The 12,184-nt window shown below is 37.4% G+C and overlaps 1 protein-coding gene and 1 pseudogene across 1 annotated transcript in view; both read left to right on the top strand.

Moving 5' to 3' along the window:
- The window catches only part of Cpa6 (carboxypeptidase A6), a 389,851-nt gene that overhangs the window by 146,550 nt on the left and 231,117 nt on the right, over positions 1-12,184 (top strand). Inside the window, exon 2 of the mRNA XM_004842087.3 lies at positions 1,980-2,055. Within this exon, the coding sequence (XP_004842144.2) occupies positions 1,980-2,055 (76 nt within the window). The remainder of the gene's footprint in view (positions 1-1,979; positions 2,056-12,184) is intronic.
- LOC101708153 (V-type proton ATPase catalytic subunit A pseudogene) lies at positions 3,301-5,432 on the top strand (annotated as a pseudogene).

Raw genomic sequence — 12,184 nt, 5'->3', positions numbered from 1 at the left:
ATAATTTACCATTTGAAACTTCCTTGTTCATAGTACCAAATTATTGTTCCCTGCTTCAAAAAATACTAGTTATCAGAGTTAGAAAGAATACGCTTTCGTTTGGTGAAACAAATGTGACAATTTTAAAGTTATATTGAGAGTTGTTTTACAGTGTCTTGATTTTTTTATCTCCTTCTTTTATTCTTTTGAGAAATATGGACTTTGTGACTTGGTTACTAGAGGCAGTTTTGTGTGATTTGAGGAAACCAAAGTTGAAAAGCTATAATTAGAATAGTGCTTAAAGCATACCAAATTATTGCCAGCAAGCCAATGGCCTTTTCATTCATAGAAAAGAAAGTACAATGGCATCATTTGAAATTTTAAAATTAAAATGACTAGAAGTAAACACATAGCCCTAAAAAGTCATTGTCCAATAAATCCAGAAGTCTCCCTGGGGTCTGATGCCCTCTACAATTGCCTTGTCTGATCTCAGAAATTGCTATTCTTCTAATACATAAATCCATGCAAAGCATCCAAATTACATCCTTATTCCTGCTGTACCTTTAGGGCTGGAGAAATGAATTCTGAATGAACTGATAGAATTTTTGTTTTCTGATAAAAATATATATAGACATACATACTTGCACATGTATATGTCTCTATATATTACTCTACATTATCTTTAGTCATTGTTAAATGCCATCGAAAGTTATGAAAAATATTCATTCTTATTGTACTTTACTAGTTTTTCCATTTCCTTTATGCCAACCTTTGTGTGTTGTGTGTGTGTGTTGTTTTGTTGTTTTAGTGCCAGGGATTGAACTGAGGGTCTTTCACATGTTAGGCAAGAGCTATACATACCACTGAGCCTCTGATACCCAAGTGCTATACATACCACTGATACTCAACCTTTTTTTTTTTTTTTGATACAGCATCTCACTAAGTTGTCTAGGAGGATGGTCTCAAACTTGTGATCCTCTTGAGTAGTTAGGATTACAGGCAGGTACCACTGTGACCAGCTTCCACAGTAAATATATGATAAGCATCTCCTCTGTGTAAAACACATTGAAAAATTATAATTATTTTATTATGTGCTAGAGTTGTGCTCCCTAACTTGTGTATTCAGGCACTGGAAATGGGTAAGACTTGTCTGGCAATCTGGAAGAGGTGATTCCCCACAGAGAACTCTCTGGCAAACAGGCCAGTATTTCAAGTCATCTTCAGCAGTTTAGGACCTTTACAGAAAGAACCTTTATAGTGTAGTAAAATGTTAATTCCAACTGTGGTAAATGTTATTGGTTGTAAATGTTGATTTTAAATTTCCATCATTCTAAAAATTGTATACCCATCAACATCTCATGGTAAACCTGTAAATATATGGTGATTTACTGTTTGCCACCCCACTACTCAGCCCACCTCATGCCAAATTAGAAACCTGGATCAGAAGTAAAATGTCCCAAAGATAGGCTTTATCTTTACTTTTCTCCATGTGAGAAGAATCCAAACCAGATGTTTTCCATAGTGTATGGATTTTGCAGGTCTTCTCTCTGAAAGTTGCTTTCCTTTTCGTCATTAGATTTTTTAAAAAGAATGAAGTCTGGGATATACCTCAGTGTGAGAGCAACTATCTAACTTTGTAAAAAAAAATGATTTTCTTTCTTCTGTCATTAGGAATTTTCTTTCTTAGTATCTGATGTAAGCTATTCAAGAAAGCTTCTGTCCCATGTTGCCACTGTTCTTGTGTTTTGAGCTTCTTTCTGCATTTATTACATTACATGTGAGTTTGTAATCTTCAAAAGCTGATAAAACGCTAGTTTTAAGACAAGGAAAACAGACCTAATATAACCACAGAATAACAAGAACCATATAAAATGCTTACCTGTCAGTGAAGTTTTACTCTTTTTCTTAAATGTAAAGGCTGTTTCTTAAGAGATGAAAAAAATGATGGTTAATGTCTTTATTCTTGAAAGGTAAATATTACCTTTTGTCCTTTTTTATAGTGATAAGCTGATAAGACTAATTCCCAAAACAGAAGAGGAAGCATATACACTGAAGAAAATATACTACCAACTCAAGGTAACAGAGCATCCACTCACTTGTACAATAAAATTATGCTTGTGATTTGTTTACAAGGCTTTGTTGACTGAAGTTAAATAATTTGACTTAATTAGCCAGGGAAAGTAAAGGTTAAGAGATTAATTAAAAGAGTATTTAAAGACAATTTCAGGCTACTCAAAAATTATCTGATGCATCATTTATTTACTAGTTCATTTATCTATCTCCTAGCTAGAATGTAGGCTTCTTGACAGAGTTTATATATTTTTGTTCATTGTTATATTCCTAGCATGTATCTGAAATATATTGGAAACTCAGTGTTTTATTTGTTTTTTTTTTTCTTTAATGAATGAATTTAGTTCACAGTTTTCAAAGCTTCACTTTTCCTTCTTCCAATCTTCATATAGGCCACCTTGATATTTTCCTTTTACTCAAACCTTTAAGCAAAAGTAAGTTCAGGAAAATAAAAGGTAGAAATTCAAGTTGATTAATGCTACTACATTTCAATTGCTCTGATAAGAAAATTTTGATGGTAAAAAGTTTAAATCTCTGATTATTCAATCTCTGATAAGTTTTATAGATTTTAAAGTTAGACTTTCTCATTTCTCCATTACTGTGTGTAACTGAACGTAGGTTTAACACAAAAGCTATGATGAGAAGTGTGTCGATTGCCTCTCTCCCATGCCTACCAAAATAGAAGTAGGCCCTTAAAATATGTGTTGGTTCAGGCTTCATTTTAATGGATGATACAGAAGATTACCAAAGGGCCGTCATTAATCTTTAATATGAAACAGAGAAATATTTTTCCCAGATGATAGAAGTACAGTACTATTTAGAGAAGGTGTTCAGGCATAATGGAGGACAAGATAAACTTGGTTTCTAGAGATATTTATAATTGCCATATTTTTGGTCTTTTTTCAGGATTTGACTTTTCTTTTTGGCATCTTCCCATTGAATATTACATTTATTTGTCAATGACATTTTGAACTTTGAGTATATAGATTCCCTTTCTTCTTCCTCCTTCCCAGCTCCTCCACATACAGTGCTCAGTTCAAGCATTGGCACATCATTACCTCCCCCAAATTGTGGTTATTTTACCCAATGCCTGAGAGGCTGTGCTTACTGGGCATTTCCTAGACCTCCTCCCCTCCTTGAAGAATTTCTGCTTCTGTGATTCTGACATTAACCATCTTCTAGTCATGTTTGACCATCAATCCCCATGACGTCTTTTTCAGTAGTAATAGCTGAACAGTCTACCAAAGACTTAAAAGTTACAACAAAATGGTCTGCTTTTCCAGTCTCAGCAGCATAGGTAAATTAACATAATGGATTTCTCCAAACTACCCAAGATACTTGATGAAGAGAAAGAAAGTACATTTGGTTATGTGCGTGGGGTCTCAGGACCTGCTGTTACAGCCTGTGACATGGCAGGTGCAGCCATGTATGAGCTGGTGACAGTGGGCCACAGCGAGTTGGTTGGAGAGATTATTCGGTTGGAAGGTGATATGGCTACTATTCAGGTGTACGAAGAAACCTCTGGTGTGTCTGTTGGAGACCCTGTACTCCGCACTGGTAAACCACTCTCAGTAGAGCTTGGTCCTGGCATTATGGGAGCCATTTTTGATGGTATTCAAAGGCCTTTGTTGGATATCAGGAATCAAACCCAAAGTATCTACATCCCAAGAGGAGTAAATGTGTCTGCCCTTAGCAGAGATATCAAATGGGATTTTACACCGTGCAAAAACTTATGGGTTGGCAGTCATATCGCTGGTGGAGATATTTATGGAATTGTGAATGAGAACTCACTCATCAAACACAAAATCATGTTACCTCCCCGAAATAGAGGAACTGTAACTTACATTGCTCCACCTGGGAATTATGATGCCTCTGATGTAGTCTTGGAGCTTGAATTTGAAGGTGTAAAGGAGAAGTTCAACATGGTCCAGGTATGGCCTGTCTGTCAAGTTCAGCCTGTCACCAAGAAGCTGCCAGCCAACCATCTTTTGCTGACTGGCCAGCGAGTCTTGGATGCCCTTTTTCCGTGTGTACAGGGAGGAAAAACTGCTATCCCTGGGGCTTTTGGCTGTGGAAAGACAGTAATATTACAGTCTCTGTCCAAATATTCTAACAGTGATGTGATCATCTATGTAGGATGTGGTGATAGAGGAATGAGTTCTCCGGGACTTCCCAGAGCTCACTATGGAAGTTGATGGTAAGGTAGAGTCAATTATGAAGAGGACAGCTTTGGTAGCCAATACCTCCAATATGCCGGTTGCTGCTAGAGAAGCCTCTATTTATACTGGAATTACACTGTCAGAATGTTTCTGTGACATGGGTTACCATGTCAGTATGATGGCTGACTCTACCTTCAGATGGGCTGAGGCCCTTAGAGAAATTTCTGGTCGCTTACCTGAAATGCCTGCAGATAGTGGCTATCCTGCATATCTTGGTGCCCGTCTGGCCCCTTTCTATGAGCGAGCAAGCAGAGTGAAGTGTCTTGGAAATCCTGAAAGAGAAGGGAGCGTCAGCATTGTAGGAGCAGTTTCTCCACCTGGTGGTGATTTTTCTGATCCAGTTACATCTGCTACTCTTGGTATTGTTCAGGTGTTCTGGGGTTTAGATGAGAAACTGGCTCAACGTAAGCATTTCCCCTCAGTCAACTGGCTCATCAGCTACACCAAATACATGCGGGCCTTGGATGGTATTATCACGAACACTTCACAGAGTTTGTTCCTCTGAGGACCAAAGCTAAGGAAATTCTGCAGGAAGAAGACCTGGCAGAAATTGTACAGCTTGTGGGAAAGGCTTCATTAGCAGAAACCGATAAAATCACTCTAGAGGTAGCAAAACTTATCAAAGATGACTTCCTGCAACAAAATGAATATGCTCCTTGTGACAGGTTCTGCCCATTCTACAAGACAGTAGGAATGCTGTTAGACATGATTGCATTTTATGACATGGCTCATAGAGCTGTTGAGACCACTGCCCAGAGTGACAATAAAATCACATGGTCTATTATCCGTGAGCACATGGGGGAGATACTCTACAAACTTTCCTCCATGAAATTCAAGGATCCAATGAAAGATGGTGAGGCAAAGATCAAAGCCGACTATGCACAACTTCTTGAAGATATGCAGAATGCATTCCGTAGCCTTGAAGATTAGAACTGTGATTTCTTTCCTCCTTTTCCTCAGCAACCTCATATGTGTATATTTTCCTCAATTTCTCACCTCAGACTCTTAGCTTCTTTATTGTGCAGCTTTGAGACTAGTGCCTATGTGTGTTATTTGTTTTGCAGTTTATTTGGTAGGTCTTATATAAAACAAACATTCCTTTGTTGCAGTGTTTGATGGTCCTCCCTGATCCTTTACCTGAGGTGGTGAATGTAGTAAATATGATAAATAATGGCTATACTACTGTAAATGTATGTGAAAGATGACAACCCTCTTTATCCTAGGTTTTTTCTTTCCTCGTCTCCATTAAATTGTAAACAGGACTACTGCATGTATACTCTTTGCAGTGAATCTTGAATGGAAGGTCCAATTTCTAAACCTTTCAACAGATATTTGTGAAACAACTCAATATCTATCTGGTAAGGCCATGGGTAGCTTAGCGTTTTGCTAAGTAACTGCAGGAAATACTTTTTAAAAGGTGAGTGATTAATGTTCCAATTATGCATTGCTTTTCCGATATAAATCAGGAGTATTTATGGGAACCTGTTGGGAACTAAACTGTTTTAAAACAGCCATTTTTGGGACTCAGAATAGATGAATCAGTACCCTCTAAAAAAGTGGAAAAAAGAGACCAGATAGTCAAATTTAGATTAACATCATTTTTTAAAGTAGGAAAAGTTCAGTATCAAGGACTATTACACTTTACATTACTAGAAAATCCTTTTTAAAAATATAATTAAAACAATAATCAAAAACTTGATCCACGTCATACTCTCTTTTGTTTCCTCAAACATCATATAAGCCTGAGCTTCTAAGTATGTAGCAGTATGATGGACAGTAAAATACCACAGAGAAGATATTTTATTAGTGATTTAAGGCTGTTTGCATTGTAAGAACCAGCTGGGCTGTGGCAGTTCTTGGGGCCAGAGTGGCATGATGTTTTTACAGGGTATTAACATGTATTGCTTGTTTGCATGTTTGTTTGCTTGTTGAATTTTTGAACAACTGGTTTACCAGTTGTAGAAAATTTTATTTTAATGTGGTTTTTCATTCACTGGCTCAGAAAATTTTTCAGACTATCCATGGCTACAGGACCGTAACAGTTTCCATTCTGTTTCATGAGGATGAAATTAATGCTTACATTGATTGGTAACAGAATCCGGGTCATGTGAAAAAAAAAAGATTATTTCTCCCTGTCTTTTCAATATATGTTTAAAAATAATAAGGCATACTGTAGAGTAGCTCTAAGATCAAGTTTCTTATCAAGTCTTTCTGATAGACACTGCTGGCACCATTGCTTCATCTTTGGGAATAGGAAAGAGTATGTGAACATGTCTAACAATCTCCAATACACAAATGTAATAGCATAAATAAAAGTATTTACTTTATGCCTCACTATGTTATTTAAATTTTTATGCAATGCATTTCTTTTGTTCATAGAAAGAAAGATGCAGCCAGTAGAGAATTCAGATGTAGTTTTATGTAAATTCCTGCAGGTTACATATTTTTATAGTGGACTGCTATTCAGGAAAGATTCTTCCACATAATTTTTTTTAACCTTTCAGAATATTGACAGGTAAGAATTGTGCAGTGATTTGTTGAGATGTGGACTTAATGGTGCTGCTTAATCAGATTGCTTCCAGTGAGACCTCCTTCCTACCTAGAGGCCCTAAAACTAGTGAAAGTTAAAAGGATTTCAAAGACTTTTTATTCCTACTTTAAACCTACCAGCAAACAAGAATTGTGGTCCTAATGAATGATATGAAGAAACTAATTGACCAAGTTTGGTTTTTTGTTGTCCTGAATTTGAGATGTACATTTTTATTCCTTTTATGGATATTGATGTATCAATGTGAAGATGCTAGAGAAACTATGCTCAGACAGTCATTGTAAGTGTCCCTTCACCTACATGTTATAGGATTTCGGATTGGTAATTGATAGTATTTCTGTAGAAAGAATGTGTTAAAATTACAAGCGATCTTTTAAAAAGATTATGCAGCTCTATATTTATTGTGCTGTGCCTGGTCCTAAGTGCAGCCAGCTAAACAAGTTTCATATGTATTTTTCCAGTGTTAAATCTCACACATTGTACTCTTGGGAAATTTCTTAGAATTTCTTCCATCCTGAAGAATGAATAAAAGAGGCCGTATATCAGCTCCTCATCTTTGAAATTTCACCATCTTTATGTTAAAAGTTGTGTAAAATTAAAACTCTATGAAAGAATAGAAAATGGATTTAAATTTTTAAAAAAGTTACAACAAAATAAAGCAAATGTTGAGTAGAAGTTTCCATTTCTGTTGAAATTGCATTTAAATATACTCCTGAAAAACAAAATAACTATGTTCACTTTAGTTATATTTTAGAGGATATTTAGAAGAATATTTGGATATTCTTATCCAAATACTAGAACAAAGAATTTTTTTCCAGTTTGTAAATCTATTTGCATAATAAGACTTACAAAGTTATGAGAAAGGAAATTGCACAATCATATATGTTTTGGTCATTTCCATTACCAAAAGCAGTAAGATTATACAACGAGGACTATTGGAGAGTGTCTTAGTTACTTTTCTCAATGCTAAGACAAAATACCCAGCACCCAAAGTTAGGGGAGGAAAGGTTTATTTTAGCTCACAATCTGTAGAGGTTTCAGTCCATAGTTGGCTGGCTCCAAGGCAGGGTGGCATGGTAGAGGGCCATTGCAGAGAGAAACAGTTCATGGAGTGACAGGCAGGAAGCAGTGAGCCTGCCTTCCTTCTTTCCCTTTATATTGCATCCAGGCTACAAGTCTATTGGTTGGTACCACCCACACCCAGGGTGGGGCTTCCCATTATCCATACCCTGAACTGTGCTAAACCAATCAGTGGGCTGATTTAGTGATCACACTTTTAATCTATATTCACACACCCTAAATCCAGCCACCTCCAAACCCCCCCCCCATGAGTCCATAAGGATTTAGGGGGACATTTAGATACAGGCCATAACAGAGGGGATACTTATAAATCTCAGAAATCCTCATTCATGGAAGCAAAAGACATTGAGCTACATAGGGCTGCTGGCATTGATGACCACATTGGGCTTTTTGGTAAATATTTTTTAAAAATCATTCCAGCATGTTATTTTCATTTTGTCTTTAAGAAAAGGTAGTAAAATGGAAAGGAAATGGTTTGGATATAAAGAGTTTAATGGAAAACTGAGAGAAGGAAAGAAGAGGGAACTGGTGAGGAAGAAAGGGAGGAGAGTTAAGGGAACAAAGGGAGTTACTTTTAGAGTTTTGACAGGTGCTCCAGCAATTCCACTCCACAGAAAATTATACCCACCCCTTCTCATTCACTATAAGCCCATCACAGTACAACTTACTTTCTATAAATTACCTCATTGGGGTGATTCTATGAAGTAGGTACTATTGTTATTGCTATCTTACAGACAAAGAAACTGAGAGACAGATAAACGGAGGTTAAATAACTTGATCTATCACAGTGTGGAATTAGAGCAAGCATCTAGGCCATGCCAAGTCCTGTAGGACCTGGGCGAAGCCTGCCTCTTGCCTCTAGTCTGTTTGCCCAATCATCCTCACAGTGGAGAGGGTTAGGCTGAGTCTTCAGGGGAGAGGAGTCTAGACTCAGGATATGAGTGTTATACTCATATATTACTGTATTCCTAGAGTAAGGGGTTGTCATTACTACCTGCTAGTGCAGGATTTTACAGAGGCTTCATGATTCAGCATATAATCTATTCACAGCTATAATTTATTTTAGCAAAAGCATATAAAACAGAATCAGCAAAGGGAAAAGGAGTACGGAGTGAAGTTCAGGAGAATTCAGGCACAATTTCTAAGAGTTCTCTCATAGTGAACTCATATAGGATGTGCTTAATTCCCCACCTCCACCCCCAGCAATGAGTTGTGACAATTCATTTGCAATGTTGTCTATCAAGGAAGCCTGATTTACTGGCCAAGGTTTTAATGGGGCCTAATCCTCTAGTCACCCTTTGCCTGGCACATTCCAGACTCCCAGAAGAAAAGCAGGTATTTGACATGAACCATAATGTTTGCACAAATGATTAGGCACATTGAGTCACTCTTAGCAATTAAGGTGGTAGAAAACCTCTTGAAGTTTAAGTGCCCAGTTGCCAACTATGAAAAAAAATTTGCAAACAGGCCTTTCTAAAGAGAGTATTTTCAGGCTTGCTCTGTTAAATCTTTCCTGCACATTTCTTCACTTCTTTTTACTAAAGAAGTAGTTTTATTGGACTAAAGTTTGAAGTGTTAAGCTTGGATAAATTTCTATCTAAAAGCATCCTGTTACCTTGATATCATTTTAAATTTGAATGATTTCACCAAGTGATCCATTTGCACTATGGAAAGCAGCAATTCTGGCCAGGCAGAGAAAGCAGCCTGCAGAGAAGAAAGAATGTGACTGTCTGTCATCTTCTACCCTGTGGAGCTGATAGGACACAATCAGGGCCATTGCTGTGCAGTCCCTCCAAGGGGAAAGGAGGGAGGTTTGCCAAGAAGACTTTAGTTGACACTTTCTCCTAAAGCAGTATGTGGTAGACAGAATTCTAAGATGGCCCCAGGATCTCTGCCCCCTGCTCTGCACAATTGCTTTCCTGTGATTATGATGATACGGTCCTTTCCTGTATGATATGGCAGAAAGGAGATTACCTGGGATGCACCTGACCTAATCAGGAGAGCCCTTTAAAAATAGAGTTTTCTCCAGCTGGTCTCAAAGTCATTCATAAACTGCTGTGTTACAAACTGTCCATGGCAGGCACATGCCAAAGAATGACACTTGCTTCTTGAGGTAGGAATGATCCCTACCTATTAGACTGCAAGGAAATGGAAATAACAGTACTACAACCATGAGGATATGGATTTTGCCACAAATTCATAAGCTTGGAAGGGATCCCTGGGGCACAGATGAGAATGCAGCTCAAAACGTGAATTTTATCCCCGTCCACACTGAAGAGAGAACCTAGCAAACTATGCCTAAGCTTCTGATATAGAGAACTATGAGATGATACATGGGTATTGTTTTCGGCTGCTGTACTTGTGGTCATTTGTCCCACAGAAATAGAAAACAGACATACAGGAGGTAACAACATACATCTCGGCCTTTGGCTCTCAGTTTCCTATATGAAGGCTTTAAATTAATTTTCCTATTTTTTATAACAAAACATCTTAAGCAAAATGAAAAGTGATTAGACTTCTTGCTTAGGCTATAAATTCACAATGTCTCTCTGAAACATGAACAAATTCAAAATATGTATACAATATAGAGTAGAATCCAAGACGCTATGGTCAAAGCATAGCTAATTAGATATACAACTGCTGTTACAAAGCTGGTTACTTTCCTAATTAAATTTTATGGTTTTGCTGAGGAATTGAAACAAGAAAGCTAAACAGAAAATTATGCCTCCAGATAACTGGATTGAGAAAGCACCAACAAATGAAACTGTTAATTAAGAGCATAACTATGATTTAAGTAGAGTTATGATGGAAGAGAACAGTTTGCAGGTGAGTAAAATTAGAATCTGAACACCATGTCCTGCCTGCATTTCTTTTTTCTTTTTCCTTAAATTCTTTTATTGGTACATTTTAGGTATACAATATGTTTACATTTATCATTGGGTGCTTGTACCTGTACATGATGTATCTTGGTTCTTATTTTTTCCCCATTACCTGTGCACCCTTCCCTATTTACATTGACTTCATTTCCATTTTTTTTCTTTTCCATAATTTTTCCTTTCCCTTCTTTGCTTTCTCCTTCCCCTCCTACCACCCCTACCCTTTTGGACCTTTTCCTATTTCAAAGTATCAATTATTCGTTATTAATCCTTCTAATCCTTATTACACTTTCAGTTTCTCACACTAGAGAAACGATTTGGTATTTACACATGTGTGTCCTATTTATTTCACTTAAGAGTATGGCCTCAATATGCATCCATTTAGCTATAAATGACTCTAGTTTCTCATTCTTTATCTGCCTACATTTCTTTACAAATTCTTTGTACTCTGAAGGAATAGAGGTGGCTTTATGCAAGAACACAATGTTTCTATTATGGAATTGACACAACTTTGTTGAAGGAGAAATGACTGACATTTCTGTTTCAAGTTTTCTCATCAGAGAGCTGTAAGATAAGAAACTGCCCTGTTTTTCAAAGACTTTGTCATTTTTTTCAAACTGGAGCATAACCTCAAAACTATTAGCTGGTTTTTCAGGTGTCCTTGAGGAACATGTGAAAAGTCATAAAATCTCATGGAGGAAAATTGTACTTCCTATGAGGAAGCCTTCATTCCTCCTCTACTTTGATAAGAAATTGCTGCTGCTGCTGCTGCTGCTGCTGCTGCTGCTGTTCCAGTGTGGCTCTCTCTATTATTCCCCAGTTTTATGTGTAGGTAACTGGTGTCTTCTCTTATTTTTCTTGATGTGCTCCCAAATCATTCACTAGACCTAGCACACATGGGATCCTTGGGAACTTATCAATTCAATTATCGAACTGGATCATTTAATCAATTGGAAAACCTGTAAGGAAGAAGATAGTTTGTAGAATTCATGCTGTGGGAGTTACATAGTCCCAATTTTATTAGGAACTGATTGTACAATTATAGAAGCTCTTGATCATGACTATAGTAGAAAGAGTTCTAGGATGCTCCCACCCCTGGATTCTTGGCCCTGGTACCACACATCTGCTTCCAGGTAACCTATCAAACACTAACCTAAGTACTTCCATAAAAGGTTTTTTCAGGTATAATTATAATGCCAAAACAGATGACCCTAAAATAGAGAGACTACCCAGGTGGGCCTGACCTAACCAGGTGAGCCCAATTGTTTTTCTCCAGCTGGTTGCAGAAGAGGAAACTAGAGAGACTCACTCATGCTGGCCAGGAAGAAGTCAAACACCCATGTTGTGAACTGCCACATGGAAAGAAATTGCATGTGCCTATAAGTTGCTGAGAGCTGTCCCCAGCCTATTAA

Source organism: Heterocephalus glaber, unplaced genomic scaffold (genome assembly GCF_053883595.1).
Source record: "Heterocephalus glaber isolate CG9 unplaced genomic scaffold, H.glaber_assembly_v1.0 deba00001553, whole genome shotgun sequence".
Lineage (NCBI taxonomy): Eukaryota > Metazoa > Chordata > Mammalia > Rodentia > Bathyergidae > Heterocephalus > Heterocephalus glaber.
Note: the sequence above shows the minus strand (reverse complement) of the source record. Positions and strands in the feature narration are given on the sequence as shown.